The sequence below is a fragment of the Acanthisitta chloris genome, unplaced genomic scaffold (assembly GCF_000695815.1).
Source record: "Acanthisitta chloris isolate BGI_N310 unplaced genomic scaffold, ASM69581v1 scaffold10594, whole genome shotgun sequence".
NCBI classification, from domain to species: Eukaryota; Metazoa; Chordata; class Aves; order Passeriformes; family Acanthisittidae; genus Acanthisitta; species Acanthisitta chloris.
The window spans coordinates 48,589-74,557 of NW_008668795.1; the positions used below are offsets into that span (position 1 = coordinate 48,589).

The window sequence follows — 25,969 nt, forward strand, 5'->3', positions numbered from 1 at the left end:
CTAGATACAGGGAGAAAAGCTGAAATCTGGGCTTACCACTCACTGGCTCAGTACAGGGTGATTTATACCTGAAGTTAGGTTTTAAAGATAAGTTTCTTGCAAAGCTGCAGCATCTCCCTGTAACAGTCCCTGAGCAAGTGGTGACTTCGTGTGGAACTTCAAATAGAACTGACATAATAGACTTAATTCCTGCTTACAAGTGAAGCATCAGGCTCACGTGCAAGAACGCAGATATTGCTCTGGCTAATAGTAACCAGTCCTGGGGCTCTTTGGAACAAAAGTTTCTGAAATGTAACTTCAACTAGAGCTTCTTTGATGACAGACAGTAGTTGTTTTGAAGTTTGTGTCTTCTATTTTTTACCCACAGTTACATCTAAATGCTGAGGTTTTTGAGGGGCAAGTAAGCAAACACGTCTCCTTTGTAACTTTGAGTATTCTAGCAGGGCAGTTGAAGGTATCACTTAGTAATCTCTACTAAAATAAAGGATACAATTTACCATTCCAAGACTGAGGGGAAGAGAAAATAAATTAATTATTTTAAATGCCATATTTGAACTTTTCCTTTCACAGAATTCACCTAAACTCTTCTGCCCAAAGGACAGAGTCCTGGATATTGAAGCTATATACAGTGTTATCGATGATGCAAAACAGTTTGTATACATAGCTGTCATGGACTATTTGCCGATTGTCATTGACACCAATGCTAAACGGTGAGTGTCTGTGCCCAGGGCTACCTGGTTTTCATAATGCAAATAAGGTCTGCTGGAGAAAATGAACCCATAGCTTAGTTACTACTGTGGACCAATTTCTTGGGGCCCAATTCTGCTCTTATTGAAATCAGTGAGAGTTCTGCCATTGAATTAAATGGGAGCAGAATTGGGACCTAAGAAGACATTTCCAGTTCTGGGTCCTAAGCTTTGGATCTGCCTGTCGAAGGAGATCAGAAATTGTCTAGTCTGACCATCTGCAAGTGACTGGGACCCAGGAATGCAACAGTCTGCTTATACATGAATCCTATTTCTTACACTATTATATTCACTTCACTATCTTGAGACCACAGCTACTGACATTTTATGCGTATCATGCAAATGTTCAAAATGAGAGAGAGAATGTGTGTGTTAAGGGAGAAATAATATGTTGTGAATTTTGTATACAGTGTGGGAGATGTCATTATTTCACTGACATACACACATACATGAAAATTCCAAATTCAGCATAGATTGGATTTGAATTATATCAAATTTTGGTTAGCTGAGAGTTCCTAAAAACAAACAAAACCAAGTAATTTTTAAACAGCCTGTTCGTGTGGAGCATTAAAAAGCACTCATGACCCAAAACTGGAGCCATGGTGCAACAAAATCATCCAGCTCAGAAGGCAAGTATCCACTGGTCCCTCCAACTCTCGATAATGCTCACAGTGAACTGAGAATCTAGCAAAGCTTACTATTCCATGCATGCACTTTTTTGGAACACAGTTAGGCCAAACTAAACATGTGGTTATGTGCTTTTTTCCCAGTTTTTCATATTTAGAGATGCTTTGTTCATTTGACTGATACCAAACATAAAGTGTTTCAAGTCCATGAGAGAGTTTTTCCAATGAAGTCATTGTGTACAGCCTCCATTACAGTGCAAGAATCATGGGCACCACTGTAGGAATCTCAATTTCACAATATGTATCCCTCCCCTTTCTCCTTTATGTTGAAAAGGGTCTTCATATGTAGAACCATCACAGTGTTGCAGTTGACATTTTCTCCTATACTCCTCCTTACCTTATTTTCATGATGGAAGAATTCAGAAATTCACTGGGTTAGGGAGATCCAGGGATGCCACCTGTGTGAACTCTTCAACGTTTTTCCTACAGCATGGCTTTGCATTTGGGGCACTGCCACAGCTTCTCTACCTTGTCAATTCCCAGTTCTCACTTGTAAGCTATTTTCTGGCATTGAAGAGGTCAGATTTCATTAGCCAGGATGCCTTGATGCTGCTGGAATGAAGAAAACATGCATTTTCTCTCTCTAATTCTCCTTGTCCTGACCTGCTCCCACCAAAGATCAGGAGCACAAAGCTAATTAGCAATTGTGAGGCTAGCACCATGGAAGCCACCATCCCATTCATGACAGAATTTCTGCAATTCTCATCAGGAAAATCCGTAGCATCCTCCTCAAACAACTCATCTCATCTGCTACTGAAGGACGCAGACACCCTGCATAACAGCTTTCTGTTTCCGAAGGAAGAAGCTACAGGAGGCATTCCAGTCTCCAGCCTGTATGGTCCCAGTACTTAGGGGAAAAAAAAGAAAGAATGGAAGTCAGGGAGAGATCCAGTGTTCCAGTTCCCTTCCTTGTGCCTCCAACAGAAAATCCTTGTGTCCCTGTGTCTGGGCGGTCAGCAGTGCCCTCTAGCCGTGGCTCGCGGTGCTGCCCTGGCCGCGGGCAGCGAGCGAGGGGCACGGGAGCCTCTCCCAGCTGGGGGTGGGCAAGGACCTGTGTTTCGTGCAAGTGTCTTGGCACCGACACAGGTGGAAGATGCACTTGCTCATCCACAGTCTCGCTATATCCACAGTGGCAGTTTTGGTACCGGGCTGAATGACACAAAATGAGATGCTAGCAGATCTGTTTAGTGAGAATTCCTTCAAATGAGAATGACATTCCTTCAGTGAATAGAAAGTGTAGTTCAAATGTGTTTTGTTTTCTCTAAGTTGTCTAGACTTGGCTGCACAAAAATTTATTTTTTTTAAGTTCTCTGAATGTATTGTATTCTTTATCCACAGGTACTGGCCATATTTAGATGGGAAGATAAGAGAAGCATTAGTTTTACGAAGTATTAAAGTACGACTTCTCATAAGTTTCTCAAGAGACACAGATCCCCTTACTTTTAACTTTGTTTCATCTCTGAAAGCTATTTGCACTGAAGTTCCAAGCTGCAGTCTGAAAGTTGTAAGTATAATCCATATTGCTTTGAAATATAAGATATTCCCTGCCCCCCCAAAAAGAATAGAACAACCTTAACAACTATGATGTGTTTTCTGTTAGTATGAAAGCCTTTAAATTTAAGTAAATAGTATGTGAAATATGAAAAATATGAAATGTAATATAATTAACTGAATTTACTCCAGCCATAAGAGAAATAGAAAATAAGACAGAAAACTGGATTGATGCCAAAAGGCAGCCTGTGTGGTGGACAGCCCATGTAAAACACTACATCTGGTCTTTGACAACAAAGCTAGCAGAGTGAACTGTAGTCATAGGTCGTGTTTATACTGGCTGATAAGAGTAAATCTGACAGAACAAAAATATGTTTTAGTCTGGATTCATGTAACCTTACTGTTCAGCTGTGTAAGCATCTACTTTTCCTTCAGTCAAGTACAAAGTACAAGAAAAAATAATGAAGATTTTTACATTAAATTCAGATTATAAATTCAGACTTGTGAAGACTAGAACAACCATTATGTGGCCCCATTAGACATGCAGTACAGGAAAGTGGGAATACCATTCATATTACATTTTTATTAGAGAAAAGAGTGCATGGTAATTACTACATTCACTTTGATATAGTTCATATTTATGGGCACACTGGAAATCAGCCATCTGGGATGAGTTGTTTGCTTGTTTTTTCAAGTAACTGTCTTAAATAATTTGCTGAAGTATTTTGATTTCTTAAACTGATAATCATTTTGGGTTTTTTAAATCAACAACAATTGTGAAAAACAAGTATTGTTTACGTTATAGACACTAAGTGGTATTTATGCATATCTGGAAATGAGAGGGTTTGTTATAATGTATGTTCTTATTAAAAGTTTCCTAGGTAAAAAAGCAGCATAAGGTGTGGGTGCTCAGTAACTTTTTTTATCATTTAGCTTTTGATCCCTGTGATATGCCTTGTTACTGTTTTCCCTTTTTTTAATCCCTGTGGAAGGACCAATTTGGCTTGAAAGTTTCCAGAGTACCAATGTCTGCCTGCAGCTGCAGGGTCCACTGGTTTGCCAGTGGCAGCAGCCTGAGGTACACAGTCATCTTGGAGAAGACTGTGCAGATATAATTTCTCTTTAGATGGGAATCTCCTCCTGATTTCCCCTGGTCTCTGACCAGGCTAATAGAAGTTTTAGTATTGCCTAACTGCAAGTATATAGTTAGAAAAAGGACACTGGAACCATGTTACACCAGCAGTGTCCTGATCAAAGCCAGCCACCAACTGCTGCTTTGAATTTTTCAGTCTGCTGCAGAGGTCAGGGATGGCAGAGACTGCATAGCATGATTTCCTAGCTGTGAACACTTGAGTTGTAACAGTGTGCTCTATCTAGAAGCAGGGGTTTTTTTTCTTTTTCTTTTGCCACAAAACTTTGATAATATTGGGCAATTAACAACATCAATACAGTTAGAAAATGCTAAGTCCCTCATTAGGCATTCCTCGATATCTCAGAGTCCAATTCACATAAGCATTAATAATTACTGGGTTGAACTGAAACTGTTCTGAGAGTGCAAACTCAATACAAGTACACTAAAGAAAATGATCACTGGGAAGAAAAAACCAGAAAGCTATGTGTGAGGACTAAATAAATGCTATAAGCACACAGCTAAATGGCAGGGAATAAACTACATACCAAACTGCTGCTCAGTCATAGAGTTCTGTCCTATGCACTGAACCACACGTGGTCATGAAATTAAAGCTTGAATCATAAAAGGCAAATTCAAGATAAAGAGCTCACCATTGTACTTCTTGGGACCTTAATTCTGGTACTTCCTAAGTTTTGTGCATTTGACCCTGTAAATGCATGTTCTGTGCACAAATGCCTACTTTAACTCTCAAAGGAGCAGTAGACAGGGGCCGGCTTGTTAGATGCAGTGCTGGAGTGAGAAAGGTGTGTGTTTTTGAAGAGCCCACAGAAAGTATGACCTAGAACAAAATGTCTTTAGACAACTGGGGCCCACAAAGGAATGGCATGGAACAAATGTGAATCTACAGCACAAGTTATTCTTGAGCCTCCAGATGAATCTATTTTTGAGTTGTGCAGGTGTATTCCTGCTCAGGTAAGAGGAAGGAAAAACTGAACCTTTCACTAATTCTCAGGAAGACAGAAAGGCCCTATGAGTAAACAAAATGTTACGAATTGCCTGTGAAACCTTTGATCCTAAGCACTAATTTCAGTTTTAAAGCTCTGAACTCCTAAAAAAAAAGATGGAAAAGTTTTATGTTTGAAGAAGAAATGTTAGCAGTAGGTGGAGTATTAATAACACAGTACTTCTGCTGAAGGTGTAACAATGTGCTGCTTAGTTCCAGTGCTGGTTCACTTGCTCATCTAAGGAACATTTGTTCCATTTGTGAGGACAGATGAGTTTCCCTACTGGTGTCCATATTCTCAAGGACTTAATGCCTTCTTTGCCGTTGTTGGAAAACTCATTCCATTTTCAAGCCTTCTAACCTTTCCTGCCTGAATCTGTAATTTCCTCTCTTAGAAAATTGTTATACAAACAGAACACTTAGGTATGATTTTTCAATTCAGCACATCTGCTCAATCTATCTCAATCTGACAACTCTATGCTAATATTGTCGTGCTTGACTATTTTTACATCAAGGTATGCAACTTTTTGCTAAATCTCGTAACACTGGCAAGAAGACAGTTTGCAATGTTTTGTTTCCTAGCATTGAATACTTCGCCCATTTGCCAGTTTTAGACTATTCCCTACAATGTTAGCATTAGTCATGCAGTATCTTTCACATCCCTGTGAAGAGTTACTACCAGTACCCCTGATGGATACCCTATGGTTGCTGACTGTCTCCATTCCAATTTTGTTGTGCCGGGAAAAACATGACCATTTTCCTTTCAGAAAGATTCAGACCCCTCTCTGGCTTGCCAAGTCCATGCTTTCAGTGTGGGTGCATGTTTGTAGAACAGTTCCTCAGGCACACAGTTGCAGTCTTGACAGTGTCAAAGAACTAAACCCTAATATCTAGTAAACTTTCCTTTATGGCTGTGAATGTGGTTTGTTCTAGTTTTTTTTAAAGTGTAATGCCATAATTATTAGTGATTATGAAAATCTGTAATTAAGGGTATGATTTCTCCATGCAGATTAGTTAGTTGTGAATATATAATGTAAATCTCATTTAAAAGACAGATATTAGAGTTTTACACATAATGATTTTTTTAATGCCCTTTGTAAAGAAATCACTCAAACAGTTTGCATTGCTGTGCTTGTTTTTAAACTCAAAACACAATCTGTGGAATTTTGCTAATATTTGAAATCATTACAAAAATTAAGCTGTAGAAGATAACAATGCCATGTACAGGTAAGTAAGCGTGGAGTGACATACAAAATTCAGAGACTGTTTCAGGAAACAACTCAGTGTTATCCAGTATTTGGGCTCTGAAAAAGACTGAATTTTCTGCCAATGCACTAAAAACCTGCTTTAGTGCTGTAAAAGGAATTACTTTGCTCTAGGTTTCCTGCAGTAAGGTCTTACACAACATCTGATTCCAGGAAAAAATAATTTAATAATTGAGTGGTACAGCAATAGGAACACCTCAAGCTGGTGCTTGAGAGGGGTGCAGAACAAAGGAATTCCTGGGCTTTTATACCCTTGGAGTCTATGCACCCATTCATGTACCTTGCACGTGTATCTCAGTCTAATGGTGATTTTTAGTCTGGTGTCTTCTAACACCTTATTGAATTCTTTCTCCATGTGGGCATGCTGTTAACTCTTCTTATCTTGTGGACCTGCAGCTTCTGCTGATGATTTCAGCCTCCTTATCTTCTGGTTTGTACTTCTTGTACACTAGCTTAGTAGGCAGAGCATAGGAAACTAAAATGTCCTTGATTTAGAGTATGTACTGCTTAGCAATCACTTAAACATCAGTATGTTATCAACATTATTCTCCTGCTAAATTCAAAACACAGCACTGTAGCAGCTACTAGGAAAATTACAAGGAAAATTAACTCTATTCCAGCCAAAAGCATATCTAGGTGAAAGTTCACAGCTTGCAGCCTGAGGCTTTGGCAGATCTTAGCTAAGCTACTCATGCTGAGCAAGTAAAGCTAAGTAAACAATCACACAATATTATACCTCTAAGTGACTTATTTAGAACTTACTTATTAAGCAAAACAAGCCCTAATAAACTTTCATCGTGGCAGGGAGGGGTGGGGGGTGTCAGTCCAAGCACAGAGACTCAGCCCTGGAATCAGCAGGAGTCTGGAGTTCTTCTAAGCAGCTTTGTTACAAGCTCTGACAACAAAATTTACTCCAATATATTTTCCAGTGGGAAGAGAGAGATTCTGACAGAGTTCACAGCTCAAAATGTTAGATAAACAGCAGCATCTGGGCTACGCTACCTTTTGTCTCCAACTAAAACATTTTAATTAGGTTTGCTAATACTAATTGCAGATAAGCCTGGTCACAACTTAGAGTTCTCCAAGGAAAACCAGACTGTAATGATCATGATTAAGAAGATTTTTTTGAATGAGTATTTATCTGCAGTTCTGAAGCAACCAATGGTATTAAACCTAAAGCTGGAGTTTCTGGTGTTTGGTAACAACACATTTTGCAATAGTTAAGCAGTTTACGGCAAACCAGCTTGAAACCTACCTACCTCATCAAGCCAGGTAAAGAATGCTTTATAAAACTGACTGTGTGCTGTGCATACACCCTTATTTGATTTAATCAAACTGCTGATTTAGAGTACCACAGGGATCACTACATTTCAATAACAAGTTTAGTATTGGACAGTCGGGTTTTCCAAATAGTAAGATTATTCTGAAAGACATCTCCACCTAAAAGGATTTCTTCAAGGTTTGTGTCAAAAAGAGCTCTGGTTTAAGAGATGAATTGTGGAAAACAGATGCCCAAGAATGATCAAGGAGTTTTGGGATGGATTTTTTCTAATACTGTTTTTCAGTGTCTTAAGTGAGTGCAATGTATAGCCAGTTACTTTCATCGGTAATATATTGTGAATTGGGTTTGTTCTGAGCATCTCCTCATCACCTCAGTCAGAGTAAAGGTTACTTTCTCATTCATCATTTTATTCTCTACTCCTGTTTTTGGAATCTATGTCTAGCAACTAGTTTTCTTGCTGAAATAATCATTGCTTACATTTGTACTAGAAATCTCATTTTTGTCTGGTACAAGCAGTGTGTATAGCTCCAAAATTATAAATAAGTAATTAAAATAAATCTTGCTCTTCACCCCCCAGGGTAAACCAGATGCATTTTCCTCTTGTGTCTGGTAAATTTTATCTCTTCATATCAGATTTAATCCTGAGAATGTTCTAAATTTATGAAATCCAATGTGTAATGTAGAGATATTAATTCAGCTGTTGATGTGCTGCCAATCCAGATCCTGAAGCAGACTCCAAACCCCAATGTCCCTTAACAAATGAGGAAACAAGCTGAAGAAAAGATCCTGGCTTTTACCATGCAGAACACAAAGATGGGGTTGGTTTTGTTCTTTTCACAGCCTTTACTACCTGGCATTGTATTGCTTTAGCCACATACTTCATAGTGTTCAGGACGCCAAGGCAAGAGAATCACAGACTATGAGAATTTACTAAGACATGCAGTGTGCAGTGTTTTATTAAAACTATAAAAACTCAAGCTGTGCTGTAGTACTAACTCATTTTCAATAAAGGTTAGAGAACAGACTCTATTTTTTCTGTCTCTTATGGAGCAGTTCTCATTAACCTGTGCTCCACTCTCTTTTATGGCAGAAATTCTTTGACCTTGAGGAAGAGAGTGCATGCTTTCTTAAAGAACAGAAGAACACTTCCCTTCCCAAATTAAACCGTAACAAATATATGGTGACTGATGGAGCTGCATACATTGGTAAGTAACCACATCTTAAGAAATTCTCATTTGTATCCAAACCCCTGAAATAACAGCCCTTTGTAGATGAGCAATCTACAGCTGATATGCTTGTTAAATTAAAGTAATATTTCACTTCTTTGGGAACCTGGATGAAGACTGAGCTTTGAGCCTATTCTCATTTAAGAACTTTTCATCCCCTGTGAATCTGTATCTCAAGACCAACATTCTGCTTTCAGAATTTTGAAAACAGGATGAAAACACAAACATAACACACTTTATGAAGCAGGAATAAATTGGATTATTAACATATTCTCTTGTTTCTGCAATCCAGTGCAGATGGGCTGTTCTCCATTTTCCATCTTATTACTAAATCTATAGTCAATCCTGGTAAATACCATACAGCTGTTGTCCATCCTCATCTTCTGAAGTCTTATTCCATTTACTGTAATGACATTTCAGACACATTAGGTGTCTGTATGTACCTAACATTAGGTACATATCTACCTGGTATTCTAGGTTAAAGGTGTGCTTAAGTAAACTTGCCATATGGCACCTGGCAAAAGTTCACCAGTCAAATGCTCACTGAATGCAGGCTAAAAACTGCCTTTTTAAAACTCTGAGTTGTGCATGAGATTACAGGATCAGAAAACCACTACTGAATTAAAAAGCAACTCAGGACACTTTAAAAAGCCAAGAGAGAAAACATGCATTCTGATATGCTGCAGCTTGATGCTTTAGGGAGCTTACTGATTCAATGCAAAGGGCTTACAGCCCATGAATACAGAGGCAGTGAGGGAGGGCAAAGGCCACAACCCAGAAGCATGGCCATGCACACATCAGCAATGGGGGATCCCAAGTTCTTTAGAGATACAACTAAGAGCTACTCTGAAAAATCCACCTTGATGGGCTCTAAACACACACACCTCTCTTAACCAACCCAAGTCTTATTTTTGACTTCAAATACTGCAGTTGATTCCTCTCTCATCTCCCAAAGGTTTTATGAGCCCACCCCAAATATTTTTCCCCACTCCACTGCAAATTCCTTCACATAGCCAGATCAAATCTCAGTACCTTGGCACTTGGAACACAGCATGGATTCTTAGCCAGATTGGTTTGTTTCTTCCCATTGTCCTTACATCTTTAGCTGCACATAAATAAAAGAAAGAAATTATCACACTCTGTGAAATTGATACAAATGCATGCTAAGGACCTGATATATCTTTTAATTAAAAGCATAGGAAAAAAATGTCCCTTATAATGAGGCTTCAATTTACCATCCTTGACAGCTTTAGCATTCTTAACATTTTCTACTGAAGTAGCTGAAATTATGCTGAAAGAAAAGGTATAAATTTCTCAGATACCTTCATGTTTTATGTATATTCACATAGTATTTTTTAAAATTACCTCTAGTAACAGCATTGTTTCTCAAACATATTGCATGTGTTTTAAGGACATAATTTGAACAGCTACAGTTCTAGTGAAATAAAGAGAAGTATCTGAAACACTTGGTTTACCTGTTTTCCATTAGTCCAATTATCCTCTTTGCCTTGTATCACCAGGATTTGAAGTGCTCATTTGTTACCTTAGATTTCAACAGAAGTGGTAATAACTGGCATAAAACAGTAAATCCTATTTCTCTTTCCCGAAATAGTACCTATCAATGGGTAACCTGTAAAAGATCTGTTGGTTTGGTACTTTAAATATTTTATACAGCAAAAAAAAAAAAAATCATTCTTGGCACTGAAAAGGCCTATGAGGAAAGTAAAAGGAGTAATAATACAATATATGCAAAAGGAAGAACAAATTAGTTTTGATTAAATAGAAGAACCTGTTTTCACTTATGAAGGCCTAGAGCTGTCAAACTTCCAGAAATGATCTGCACTACACATGGTATGTAATGGAATTTTTTCTTTCCTGCTAGTATAAAAAACTTATTCCTGTCTCTGTACTGGGGGAAATGACAATGTTTGATGCTGGATTGCCTTTGGGAGATTGGGGGGGTTGTTTGTTTGTTTTAATGTTAGAAACTCATTGTATATTCCTGCCTTTACTTGTAGGTAATTTTGATTGGGTAGGAAATGCTTTTACGCAGAATGCTGGAGCTGGCCTTGTTATCAACCAAGCAGACACGGGGAACAGCACAAGCATCATTAAGCAACTCAAGGCTGTTTTTGAAAGGGACTGGTATTCACATTATGCCAAAAGTTTACAACCAACAAAAATCCCAAACTGCTTTAATCACAAACTTAATAAAGGAACTTCAAATAAGACTGCCATGAGCAATGTGAATTAGAAAGACTATTTTACTGTTTAGTATGGCAATGAAGAATTACGTTGGGGTGTAGCCCTCTTTCATATTTACAGACAAAGACTTAAAGAAAAAGCAAAAAAAAAAAGTTCGGTTTGGGGGGGGTGTTTTTAGGAAAAAGCACACTTATATTAAAACTGTCTAAACCATATTCTCTATACTGAATTATTTAAGACTTTCAAATTTGTTACTTCTGACACTGAATGTCATCTCCGCTTCCATGTTAATTTCAATGTTTCGCTTTTGAATTTAACAGCACGTGTCAATGTTTCTGGTTTAGGACTTTACCTAATTGCCAACCTGGCTAGAACAAATCTTGAGACAAAATGAAGATTCAAGCTATGAAATGGCATTCTAAGATCAGTTTTTATTGGCATACAAATAGATGGTATGTTTACCGTATTAGAAAACATAAAGGAATAAGTACATTTTCACCCATCTAAATCATTCCCTTTAAATAAATACCCAGTCATGCAAATACTTCCTAGCATTTAGTTTGAGTATCACTATTCCATGTCTTCTAACTAGCCTTAAAATACATTAGAGTTACAGGACTGGTAATTCATTCATCTCATAATAGTATGAGAAGGTTTTGAGGGATTTGGGTTGGCCTCATCAAATCTGTCATATTCCCTAAAGCCTCTCAGATAAAGGGATTTTTTTAATCAATGTGCATTGCTTTCAACGTAATAGTTATTTCCAATTACATGCATTTCATCTAACAGTGAAAATCTCTGGATTAATAGCAAAGACCTAGCACTGATTTTTATTTTTTTTACCCTCAAGAAAATTTCTTCCCTAAGTTAAATATTTATCAAGTGTGAGTCAGCAGTCAAGTGATGACTCATTATCAAACCAATACACACATAAAAATCAAATACTGCTTTTTAGGAAGGTCAAGGATTATGCAATTATGCAATAATTGTTGTTAAATGGTCATATATATATTTTCCTTGATTTTTACACCTGGAAGTGTTTTCTTTCCAAACTTTTACTTTAAAAAGAAATAAAAGTTTTGAAGTAGCATTTTATTTATAAAATGTCATCCATATAGGTAAATACATGGACAGAAAAGCGATGACTTCATTTAGGCCACAGTTTCAGCTAGTGTCAATAGTGTGCCTCTAATCACAACTCAGTTGCACCAAGAAGCAACTGTTCTGTAAAAGTGTGAATTTGCTCTTGAAAGAAATACACATAAATGTCTGACAACAGATTTTTCTCTATTCAGAGAAGTAATAGATTAGTTTCATAACAAAAATATTTCACTGCTATCCCTCTGCTTCCACTGAAGTAATTCAGAAAGCAGACTGCAGTCTCCATTTTGTTGAATATTCACAGATCCTTTCCCAAACTGCTGACTTTTCTCACCTACTGAAGGCACACTTTGAAAGCAGTGGGCAAAAAGGGAAGGAAAACCAACCATGTCCCAATGTATTATGTTAATCTTAAGAACAAGTTAAAAACCCACCTTGACTTTCAAAACACAGGTTTAATTTACAAGGTTAAAAATTCAAATTTATTTTACAGTAAGCACAGCTTAGGGCATTCTAATAGGCAACATATGCACAACTTCAAATTGTCAGCTAGAGACACACCACAAAACTAGTTATGACCTCAAAAGGCACACTTTGGACAAAGAATGTTTGTTTCTTTTGCAATTGCCAAGATTTACATCGGCTTACTGAAAACAATGACATAACAAAAATTTAAAGTTGGCAACTTTTACAGAAAATATTTTGCACAGCTTTAATACTCAAACATTTTCTGATACTCAGATAAACATGTCATGTATTAGTCCTACATACACATATAGAAAAATGTATTCTGACATTCTTATAAGAAACTAATATTTTAAAAGAAGAAGGTTTACTGAGTTGCTATGAGGAAAGACCTATGTGAAGAGAAATTTCTGCATTTTCTTCCTTCTGTAGATAATTTAGAATATGTATAGCAAGTATGGGAGAGAGATCCTCAGCACCTAGTTTTTGTACATTTTTTGTTTTGTTTAAGAAATGAACATTAGTCCAGATTAGTTTCTGGTGAAAATTTCAGCTGAGTTATACCACCAATGAATTTAGTCTTATGAGTCAAAGCTTAAAGGAAAAACCATAAAAAGCCCACCACATTTTCAAAAGCCAGTTGATATAATTGTACATTTTCTGAGGTCCCCATGGATGGGTGATCTTAAAGCTAGAGATAAATTTAATACCAACTCCTTACATAAGACACAAAACAATTAAAGCAAACAAAAAAACCCCACAGTCTGGAGCTATTAATTGTAACACCTAATTACAGTAATAGACAGGAATGAATCAATGTAGTTTTTTTCCTCTTGCATTATGGATACTGGAAATGTGTCAAGTTTTTTAAATGACATCTTGTATAAATAATGTAGGATCTGAGCAGAAATTTGTCAAAGGATAAAGCTAAGCTGTCTGTTTTCAAAGCAGGATTTAGTGATGAAATCAGACTCTTGAGTTACCACTGATTGATCCATTTAGTATACCAAATGAATGACTCAGATACAGTAGTTGTATTGGGCATATCCTAGAGGAATACAATCATGAACCAGATCTATTAGTTTACAAATGCATTTTTATTGGCTTGATAAACAAATTCTGGTGCTTCAATGGCCCCCCTCAAAGAGCTGATCCATAAAAGTACGTTTAAAAGCGGCAGTATGATTTGGTTTTATCAATGGAAGAGTTTGGGTGTTTATAAACAACTTTTAATGTGCTATAGTGGTCATCCATCCTACAAATGGACTGGCAGACTCAAATTTCATTTGGTATAAAGTATGGATTGATATTTTAATAACTGTTTAGAATGGCAGCAGCAGCTCCAAAGTAGTACAGAAGGCTTTGGTCTGTTACATTAGCCAAAAGACAAAGTGCATCCTTGGACTTCAGCAAATAGGAAATTTAAAATATCAGAATCTTTTTTTGAAATCATACAAGGGGATTATAGGCAATTATTGGTTTGAGTTAGTCCTGTTACTGTTTAACTAGATTTGCCGTAACAGCCTTGATTCTGGCTTCAGATCCTTATACCACTGTAAATAAATCTGGAGCAAATCCATTACAGTGATTTCACACAGGTTTAGCAGGGATCAGAATCTGGACCAGTTTCCTCTTGCTTCAGCACTCCTAAATGTCACCATTGGACAGGCTGTTTCCAAAGTTAACAGGAATTTGCATTGAATGGTTTCATATAGACCTCACAGGCACAATCCAAAAGATGCACTTTCTCTAGCCCCATTCTAACTGGCATTGGTAACTCTGTCATATTAAAGGCAATTTCCTAAACAGAACAGCTTTATTCTTAAAGAATATAGACTGTAATTGTTGTTTGCTGCAAACATTTACTAGTGCCTTATCCATACAAGCTTTTGTTTAACTGTTCCTCACATGAAGTCCTGCTAAAGATCTTGTATCTAGTACTGAGGCATACAGTGAACTTCCTAAGTAAGACTACATATTGTGATGTTTACACTTCAGTATCTAAAACTAGAGTCACAAAAAGACAAACTGACTGCAAGATGTTGGTCCAAACCACAAGCACATCTCAACCTGAGCATTTTTATCCAATCCCAGTTCTAGAACCAAATATCAGAAATTACTCCTAGCTTCATTATCAACTGATCTACAACACAGTTGAATTATTCTGTTCTGCCAAGGTGTAAGAATAAAACCTGAATTCCCCCAACACCTGGCTGATATCAAAACCATAACCACAGAAATTCCTGTAAGCACAGGCTGAAGTCCAAATATCACATAATGACTACTTCACAAATCTTGCATGTTATGTCTCAGATTTATTTGGGTCAGCTACCACTTTTTTTCTACCAGAAGAATGAACTAGTATGCACAACTACTCTCACCTCTCTGAAGACCAGAAAGGCATGGATTATGTGCCGCAACACAATGGCAATAACTGTACCCTAGCAGGAACAGATTTAAATTTTACACAACACAGGGCCAGGTCTTCCTCCCAGTAGATCCAGGCTCTGCTGGTGGTTCACAGGAGAGCTTGCACAACAAGTAGAAAAGCCTCAGAATACTACTTATAAGACCTACTCATTATTTGCTATACTACTAGCTGCCTAAATTCTACTACGTTTTTGAGATTTGCATATATAAAAACCAAACAAGTAAGCTCTGTGTTACCTGCCATTTAACCCTAATCTAAGGACAAATCCAGACAAAGATTTTATAGGGGAGTTTTGTGACTTTAGTGTGTACTTACTGAAAATAGTGCAGGCTTTCTCAGCAAGATGGTTTAAGACATCAGCTGGCTCTTCCACTTCTTCCAACTGAAGTCCTAAATATCTCCACCTTGATCATCATGTACTTCACTCCTGAGAATGGCCTTACAGAGTGCACTATGTTATCTTAAAACCATTTTGGTCTTCAAAATTAACTCTTCATTTTAATACAAAAATATTGACTAAATGTACGGTATGTCTCCAGATGGTAATTTCTGGCACTGTGTTTTTCTTCCACTCTTACCCTTTCTCTACATATCTGTACCATATACTCATGGGGTTTTAGTCACTGTTATTCCAATTCAATCTATGTAAAAAAAACCCAGAATGAATCCTTGGTATGTTTAAAATTCACAAGAGTACCTCCTGAGTTGAAGGCACCATTAAACATACTCCACTTTTAACACTGCAGGGTATAGTAGCTCAACTGATACTGTAGGATGATTGCTATTCTTAGCTGTAGTTTTTCACTTTAATTACTGATGGATGTTGTTTATGAATTTCTCAGTATTGAATCAGGTTGCTCTTGCATCATCACTTTGCACAAATGCCTTAGAAGCTTGCCAAACTAGCATGTAAAAGAGACCTCATTCAAAATAGTTTAGACAAGAAGAACTCATGTGCTTTATGCTCTGTGGATGCTGAAGTCAATAGATAAACTCCAATCTTAGAATAAAGTGGAGCTTTCTATTGTACCTCCTGTTTAGATTAGCCCTGCATGGGCTTTAAAGAAAAAAGTCTGTGAGAATTGTGTGTTTGAATTATCTTGAGATCAGGAATTTACAGAGAATCTGAATGAAAAATCCAGCTGTATTGAGTGGTTTAACATGGTAACTTAAAATGGGTTTTCATGAAAACACATTTATATTCCATATCCATATGATCCAACAGCATTAACATACTAAGGTTAGGTTTTCCCTAAAATTCAAAATGCATTGTAGCACAAAAATCAAGCTACTGAAGCCTATTTCTTGAAACCTTGTTTAGAACATTAGATTTTAAGAGCATAATTCAATTCTGGCTGCAAATTATCTTGCTATAGTAATGGAGTCAGCTTTGTTTTGTTCACAACAAATTTTACACAGCAGTTTTACAGGAAGGCCCAATAGCTCTTTATAATCCTGTAAAATGAACATGATAATTTTCCCCTTAAGAACAGAAAGAAGGTTGATGGCAAATTCAGGCTACAGAACATAACAAAATATAATAAAATGGCTGACAACTGCAGCATTTCAGAGCATTATTTTGTGCTCTTTTATGTTGCATAGCCACAAACGTGAATACAAATTACATGTATTGTGATTGCATTGCATGAACACATGGTGGGCCTTGCATCTCTCACCTTAATATCCATCCCTCCTGCAACAGTATAAAATGTAGTAAGAGTAGAGAGGAAAGGGTGAAAAGAACTAAAGGCAAACCAACGTGAATCAGAGTTAGTGGACTGGGTGCTGGCCTAAAAGCTCTAGGCTGCATTCTCCTTTTGTTCCTTTCCTTGCTCATCTTTGTGTGAATGATATTTTTCAGAACGGGAAGGGAACATTTAATGACTATAAACTTATGTTAACAGAAAGAAATCACCATGAATAAAATCTGATCAAGTTCTACATAGCAGGTGCTAAGTAGTAAAGCACTATTTGAATCGGGACTCTTCCTTGTCCATTAGAAGCTCCTAGTGTAATACAAGCAAGGATTTCCCACATAGCACATGCCTGCAAAATTCACATCACATGTGGCATTTGCATATGTTCTCTCAACGTACAGATATAGTCAAGTCAGACAGATACTATTCTGAACTACTAACAAACTGATGAAAGCTAAGCACAAGTATTAGACAATCAAACTTCACAAATTAATCACACTCAAATAAGGAAAAGAAATCCCCCCAAAACAGCTAACTATATAAAGTTTGTAAGTGACTTAGAAGCTGGACTTACTTTCAAATGTAACTTTGAGGGACTTAATGGGGATTTGAATGGGGAAGGAATCTTTCTGTTGAAGATTAAAGGCATGCACCATTATATGTAGCATTGTCTAAGCAAAACATAAAATGAGAAGCTCTTTAAATGGAAGTGTGTGGACCAACATTTTATTGACTGACTTGCTAACAAATGTTTTCAGGTGGATTTGTTCAATATTCAATTACTCCACAATATTCTCTTAAATTACTTTCCAAATATTCCTTATTTGTATTTCTTCAAATGACACTGTACCTGTTTTTCTTGAAACTTGACAGAAAAGCAAGATGCTTCTGGAAGTGACAGTTGTTTCTTTCTAAAGGTCAGAGGGCTGTCCTCCTCATGTAATTGTGCTCTTACTGTTTCCTACTTCTTCAGCAACCCAGTCCAGGTTTACACTTGTCATTGCCTGAGGAGCAAATAAAACGAAGTATTTTTGGTTACCTGCTGTTTCTGAAAACTGCTGGCTGCTCAACATGCTTTTTTCCTTTGAGAGATCCCTCAACTAATGAGATACTAAAAGTACAATAAAGGAGGTCAAACACGTAATTCCAGGTGCCTCACATAATTCTTCGTCTGAAGAGACACATATGCAAAATGTGGAAAAACAGATTGGGGGATGGAGAGAATGCTTGGCAAGCTTTAAATGAGGTAGAAGTTCTGTAGATATAAATATCTCTTCTGGTGAACTCATTTTATTCTAGTGTTAAACCATTCTTTACCACACAACCAGATTAGCAATGACTGAAATGTGTGGCTAACTTTAGCATGAAAAGGTGAGAGGTCAAACACCCCTTGTCTTTATGAAGTGAACTAATTTCTTCTCTATGTAACAGAGATGCAAGAAGCAGATTAAAAAAAGAAAATACAGTCTCCTCTTTTCAAGGATTAGGCCATGTTGCTACTAGAAATAGAGCTGATAAGGTTTCTAAAGAAAAAGCAAAGATCTTTTGCATCCAGCTTCTATTAATTCTCACAAGATGGTGCATACCTGTGGGAACTTGGGGCGCACAGCTTAGTACCAGCTTCTTTGTGGCAAACTGTTAGACTTCTCAGGAGAGATTCTTTTCCTACTTCTCACTATACTCAAGACAGCTGTGGCATCTGCTTTTAACAATCTCCAGATTCTTCAAAGACATTTCCAAACTAGATTATAAGATATCTTTCCCCGTGGAAAGAAAAAACTGAATGGCAGATTCAGTGGGGAACCAAAGAACCTAGTATAAATATAAAAATACATAAGAAATCAGGATGAAAACCACAAGACATTCTCATTTTTGCCAACATTTGAAAAAAGAGAAAAGAGAGAATTGGGAAAAAGAATGAGAGGCTAATGCAGTACCTCAGATTAATGGCACTGAAATTTATAAACCAAAACACTGTTACTTTTGTGGACAGTCCCCACATCTAAACTGCTGCTCTCAATATGACAGAGATGCAGTGAAGAGTCAGTGAACCACTAGCTTTGATATGCTGTACAAAGGTTTCAGCATTCAAAGTCTTATGTGCTTCTATTGATGTACACAGCTTAAAAGGCAGGCAAAAAAATGGGATTCTCTGTATATTTATACAGGCCTTACTGCCAAATAATCATTAAAAACCAGTCACTTCTCACAGCATTTGTGTCTTCAGGTGTCACCACAGAGTTCTTAATGAACGAGTCTGGAGAAAGGCAAAACAGCAACATCTGTGGTGGCAAGTGAGCCAACTAAAATAAACTCTCAGCCCATTTCCCAAGTGCTACTCGATACAATAAAAGCATACAGATGCCCCCATATCCCACTCAGATTCCAAATGTCCTTGTATCAGATTCCAAATGCAGAGCTGAGGCTCCTCACACACATATATGCACAGAGACATATCCTCAAAGGAAAAATAACTATCGATGCCAGAGGAGCTTGGAACATCTCTAGCACAATGACTTGTTCTGCTGCTGTCCTACTCTTAATTAAGACTGACAGGAAATAGTACAGCTCTTTCTGGAAAGGGCCACATATCCTTTACTAGAAAACAGGAATATGCACACAAAGGGACTCAGAATAATGAGCTACAAAAGTAAATTCCTGGCTGCAGCACAGACGTACATCAATGCCACCATTTCTGATAGCACACACCAAAGCCATCTACGCACCTTCTCATCCACATACAACGTGTGCCAAAGCTCACTTTTTTAAAAAACAAAGGGCAATGTTTCTCTCTGAACTAAGCATTCCAGAGAGGATTATACTTTTTTTTAAACAGAGAGAACAGCAATCACTGCCCTCATTCTCTCTTCCCTTTCCCCACTCCACTTTTCCACTAGCAAATGTTTCTCCTATCTCCCCCTCTGCCTCATCCATCTTTTTCCTTTTTAAGCTATTTCCTACATGCTGTTTCTGAATCCCTTGCTGCTTTGTACACAGGGATGAATCCCTGCAACTTGCATTGCTGGTGCTGTAACATCCTACAAGGTTACTTCCACTATCTTTACCTGAAGTGCTAGAAGAAGGAAGTGCATGCACTTGGTGTTCAAAGACACACAAATTACTCTGTATGATGACAAAGGAAGTCAGAGCAAAAGCAGAATGTAGGCACTACTGGAAAAAACCTGGATGGGGAAAGGGTTTTAAGTCATGCTCCTCGATTCAATTTCACCTTGGCATATCCAAAACTCGTATCAGGATCTAGAGCTCAATTTTGCAAACCTTGCACAACTAACACAAGCCTTGCCTCCAGGTATTTTGATGGCTGTTGTCCTGGAATCACATGCCAGGTTAACCTGCCAAGCTAGGCAATAACAAACAAGTCAAAACCACAGACAACTTCAAGCCACATGACCTCAACTTTATCCTCCAGGTGGCATTTGGCCACAGAGGGGGACTGATCTGGGTACTGTCATCTTGTGATAGTCCAAGTCCAGATAGTCCAAGCTCACCATCGTATATAACACCATCACCTTCAAAAGAGCAAATGAAGAAAGAAGATCCCTCTGCAAACATATTTTAAATCTCTGAGCGTGACTTTGTCCCTGCATTGTATTTTCTTATACAATCTAAAAGTAGCAGGAGTCCTTTGTCAAGTTTGCAGAGCAAAAAGGGTATGTACTATATAAGTTTACTATTATACCTCTTCTGATGGAATAAATATCAAATAGAAAAATCTGTCTAAACTTATTTTGAAAACTGCATGGCCAGCTTATGCAGTAGCTAGATATGTGGCAAGGTTACAGTGTTACTCTCTAAGGAGAATACAATTAATATGCTTATATATTTTGTTCAATTCAAGCACTGTGTAGTCTCCAAGTTCTGCTATGAGAAGTATGGATAACTTCTCATTATCCTTCCTATTCCAAAACACAGTATTTATCACAGATGTGTACAATACAGCGGCATAGCTTAGGCCTGTTATATAGGTCAGTATCTGCAATGCACATGAGAACATAGTTTGCCACTGCAAAGGAGAGTGGCTGCAAAATCTATTTTGGATAATCCAATTTATATTTGAGGAAATCAATGTGTGGTCATTTCTAGAACTGTGAATATAAGGCAACTGCTGCATGCTTGTATATTTGATAAGTTTTATGATACTATATCCTTATATGAATGCCTATGCAGTGTAAATGCTTTAATATAAGATACTGAATGGGTTTTTTACACATTATTTTCTAAACAATGCTACATTTTACTGCATGTTTATTCATTTTTTTGTGTTGGTACAAAATGTGAGCGGGAAGACACATGATTTTAATAACTTACACAGCAGCTATTCAAATCCATTATAAAAACATGTTCTTATGTAAAGACTTTTGATCTGGCAAGAAATGTGCTTCCTTTAGACAATGGGCTTGGTTCACAGCAATACCTGTGTAATTAATGTTTATTTATTAAAAAAAACCCAACTGAGGCTGTAAATGGGGGTATTGACTCTGCTGCAAACCACTATACCAGTATGTTTTGACACTTTTGAAAAATGTAAATTGTCTACATTTACTAGAATAACAGGTAACCTGTCCTGATTCAAGCTGAAAAACAGTGCTCTAATTGAAAAAGTCCAAACTTGAACAGCTATTGTGTTTAGTGCTGCAGGATGACAATGTAGCAATCTTTTTTTTTTCCCCTTTAAACAATACCTTAATACAATGAGTTCATGTTACTTGATTGTGAACTGGGCCCACTGTTTACACTGTTACTATATGTAATCACAGTTCATTGCAATTAAAAAAATGGATTGAATTCATTCTTTCAGAAGAAAAAAAAAGAAGCTGACTGATTTTATTGAGGTTTTGGAGAACTGGCTTGGTACAGACTGTTGCTTCTGTACCAATGCAATTTAAATGTAAGGAAATCACTGTCTGAAAGACTGATGGCTAAGACAGCACTGTCAGTGATAACATCTTCTACTGCTAGAAACTAAGTTACCAATCATATAACATTAAATTAAGGAAGTAATGCATTAGTTTAAAGCTATGTAAATCTTTATTTTAATGCTGCAGCATCATAGCTATCATTTTTCACTGCTTTGATATCCAAGGATTCCTAGTACTACACAAATGTATTTTATCTTCTTCATTTTTTAGTTTCGGTACTTTCATTCAAAGCAAAGTAACTCCCATTTCTTTGTACTGCACTGAAATAAAGAATCTTGTTTCAGTACATAATGCTTTTCTTATTCTTTCTGGTCTGTCTCTATCAGTGTTTGTTTCTATGTGCACCGAATCATAGATACTAGCCCCTAGTATCTAGCTCCTAGTTCCCTGGCTCCCAGGCTTCTGTACATGCACATACCAAAGGCATACAAGGCAACACAGACAGACTACTTGGTGCCTTCAGCTAAGGGTTTGAGGAGTCTGAGCGGCACCAGCACTGGGTGACTGTCAGCAACTAGCAAACTTCACAGCTACTGGAACACAGGTCTTCTGTATTAGGTTGCAGACACATGAAACTTAAAACCCACTTTAGGCACATCATTCTCTATATTACTCAGGCTGTATCCACCTTGCATGTTCACATTAAAAGGACTCTCAGGTTATAAAGCAATCTTGCTGACTATACTCATAAATAAACCAAGGCCATGGTACAGGCTTGAACGGTACCTAATATAATCCAAATTATTTGTTAGCATACTTGTCCTTCACCTTGGCCCACAACAACTAGCAGTCTCCCAGACAGTGCCCAAGTGCACCATTATGGGACAAGATATCTTCATAACTGCCTTCAGTGCTGTCTGGCCACAGCTACCCTGTGGAAAATGAGGAAAAGGACAGCTTAGGCAGGTGGATGTCAATCACACTGCATCACTTAGCTGTACAGCCAAGGAACTTCTGGCTTCTTTTGTTGTTCAGATGCAACTATTCACACCCCAAAATTGTCACTTCAAATCAAGTGGAGTGACAATTAGCAAGCAATAATTATCAGCAAGCCTTAGTGTCAGACAAAAGTGTGACATTCTGAGGGATACTGTTTACCTAGGAACACCCAAACCCAGCAGGGAACTCCATCCATCTCTGTACTTCCAATTCTTTCCTGACCGAGCAAGACCAATTGCTATTGAAAACACTGTCCTGTTATTTAGACTAGAGAAAACAGTATTTATCAGAGTAGATCTTGTAATACTAGGAAAATAAAAGAGAGAGTTTACCAGTGTCTGTTAATTTGCAAAGAAATAATTTAAAACTGTCTAATCTGAACTCTGCCAAAATCAAACCCTCACTTGCACTTCAAGCCTTAACCTTTTCTTGGAGTTTCAGGCAGGAGGAAAAGTAGAAACATGGAAGACAAAAAGGTTTTATACTTGGTAACAGAACTGAACACCTGAAGCCTGACTGGTGTCTTCTTCAATGGAGTGACTGCACCAGTGGACAGGGGAGGAACTACAGATATCATCTGCTTGGACGGCCCTTGATGTGTCCTCCACAACATTCTTGCCACTAAACTAGGGAGATACAGGTTTGATGGATGACTGTTAGATGGCTAAGGAATTGCTGAATGGTCATGTCTAAACAGTTACAGTCCAAGTACACATCCAAGCGGAAACCAGTAATGAGTGATGTCACTTGAGGGTCTGTACTGGGACCAGCAGTATTTGATATCTGCATCAATGACATAGTGGGATTGAGTATACCCTTATCAAATTTCCAGATGACACCAAGCTCAGAGGTGCAGGTTACTTGCCAGAGGGAAGGGAGGCCACATCCAGAGGGACCCTGGAGGACTTGAGGAATGGGGCTATGCAAACTTCATGAAGTTCAACAACGCCAAGTGCAAGGGGCACTGCTCATCATGTCCTGGATTGCATAAAAAGAAATTTTTAATTATGAGGATGGTAAGACACTAGAAGAAGTTGCTCAGAGAAGCTGTGGATGCCACAAGTGTCCAAGGTCAGATTGGATGAGGCTTTGAACAACTTTTCTTTTAGACGACCCTACCTATGGCAGGGGAGATTGGTCTAAGTGATCATTAAAGGTCTCTTTCAAACCATTCTAGAGTGATCCTAAGATGCTCCAGTAAGTTACTTGAGTAGCTCAGCTTATCAGCTGGTATAAATAAAGGAGACACTCACATGGCTTAGAGTCTTCTGACTTTTTTCTTGTACACTATAAAACTCATCTGAAAGTAGCTGCTTCTATAACACAGGAGTGATACAGTTTATACATTTACAAATAATTACTCTTCTACAGAATACTTCCTAGCCTACAAAAATAAGTGTGCCTTGGCAGACTTTGGACTAAGGCAAGAAACATTAAATGTAAATATGTACAGAATATTTTCATACTTGGATATTTGCATTGAATTATTTAAGAGGAAGAGCAGTTTCTTCTCCCCTCATGTTTATGACCCTCTCTGATTATTACAGAATACAGAGACTTGTTGGCCTGTTTCATCTCAGAGTGTGTGTGTGTGTGTGTGTGTTTCTCTTCCCCTCTCTCTCATGCTTTCCGTTTCAATGCTCCATCCTTGGTTGTTTTCCTCAATCCCCAAGTAGCTTGTTCTGAATATAGCTGTAATAGCACAGTCTGAATTAATGTATGTAGTAGTATGCTATATGGCCTAGAATATTTATTTATTTGCTGTTGTAACTCAATATGAAGTAAGGTTTTCAACCTCCAACCAGATCTGAATTGCAGTACAGACTTTGAAAACTTAATGTATAAAAGGGAAAAAATCTTTAACATATGATAGCCCAGGTTCCCTGACATGTCCCAAAAACTGAGTTACACAAACAGTGATACTAACAAATCTCTGTCTCAAGACTCTGATGCTTAGAAGAGGAAACCCTTTTCCACAAATGAGTGCTACTGTGGATAAAGCAGTCTGCCATGAAGGACATAAGAGATATAAGCATAGAGATGAAAAAATGTTGGCCATAGAAATGAGTGTTGCATAACAGCCAAGTGTGCTTTCCACCAAAGTGTGAGCTACAGAGACTATAGGAAAAAAAACAAAAACGGGGCCCAAAAAAAACCAGCAAGGAAGCTGATTCCAAATATTTCAATACTTCAGACATGCCTTTTGTTATTTGGAGGATTCTGTAAATAAATTCTAAGATGTCCATAGCGTATTATGCTAATCTCTATCCAATAGCTACCTTTTACACAAGCAGAAGTCTTCAACTCTCAGTTCTCCTAACAAGAATTGTCAGCAACTGGTACTTAGCCAGACCACTATGACTTCTGCAACATGATCCACTTTTCTAGTAGATTCGAATTAAGATTCTAATTGGAATCTGGGAAAGCAGGCACCACCCTGGATTTCTCATTTCTCAGGAGACTGTAGCAGCAACTGCTGTCACATCCTCTTAAGAGGAGTCCTAAACAAAAGAGCAAAAATCCCCCTCTGATTTCCATTTAAAAAGCTTCTAACCAAGTGTACTCCTAAGTAATCTGCTCTACAGAGAGAGACTCATGTTCCCAGTAGTTTTAAAATGAGAACACTCATAAGCAGACAACATTTAAACAAAAAGGTAAAGACTGACAGGCGATGAGAGAAAGCAGAATCTCCTGAGATGAGCACTGGTCTCAGTAGCATATGCTTTTCTATGAGCTGTTTTATGTTGTGCCAGAAAGGCAGTTTTTGACTGCACAGGTCACAGTGAGGGAAGCAATAGTTGGCTGCACTTAGACCCACACAGTTTCTCATACACTTGTAAAGATTTCAGGTGCAACAGGAGTCATGAGTTCAAAACAAGGAGAAAGAATCAGTTCTCATGCATAGAAGCTTTACCTTAACTCTATAACTGGTTATTTCCCCATTTTATTCTAACAGTATCAGACCACCTCACTTTCACATTCTGCATGCTTTTTGCAAGACAATTATTCTACTTGATTATTATTTTATTGCCCATTTTTCAGAAAATTAAGTATACACTTAACAAAAAATCTGCATCTAGAAACTTGATATTCTTTTCACATACGGAGCTTTATAACAATCATATGAAGTAGGAAATAAAATCTTAGTCCTGTTTACAAACAATGAGCAACTCTAATTGCTTACTGTGCACTGTATCACAAAGAAGTTATTTGGCAAAATACACAAAATTTAAATTCAGCTGGTGACATCTATTTTCATCTTAAATTTCCTTTCCAAATATGCATTCTTTCAAGAGAGATATGCATGGAAATGTTCAGATGCATTCCATGGGAACACACAAAAAAATTTCAAGCCCAGTA

At 37.6% G+C, this 25,969-nt stretch overlaps 1 protein-coding gene across 1 annotated transcript in view; it reads left to right on the forward strand.

Annotated features, from left to right (window-relative positions):
- Positions 1-11,174, forward strand: part of PLD5 (phospholipase D family, member 5) — a 54,821-nt gene extending 43,647 nt beyond the window's left edge. The window contains exons 4-7 of the mRNA XM_009073076.1: positions 571-710; positions 2,771-2,936; positions 8,696-8,810; positions 10,850-11,174. Coding sequence (XP_009071324.1) covers positions 571-710; positions 2,771-2,936; positions 8,696-8,810; positions 10,850-11,085 — 657 coding nt within the window. The 3' untranslated portion in view covers positions 11,086-11,174. The remainder of the gene's footprint in view (positions 1-570; positions 711-2,770; positions 2,937-8,695; positions 8,811-10,849) is intronic.
- The last annotated feature ends 14,795 nt before the right edge of the window (positions 11,175-25,969 follow it).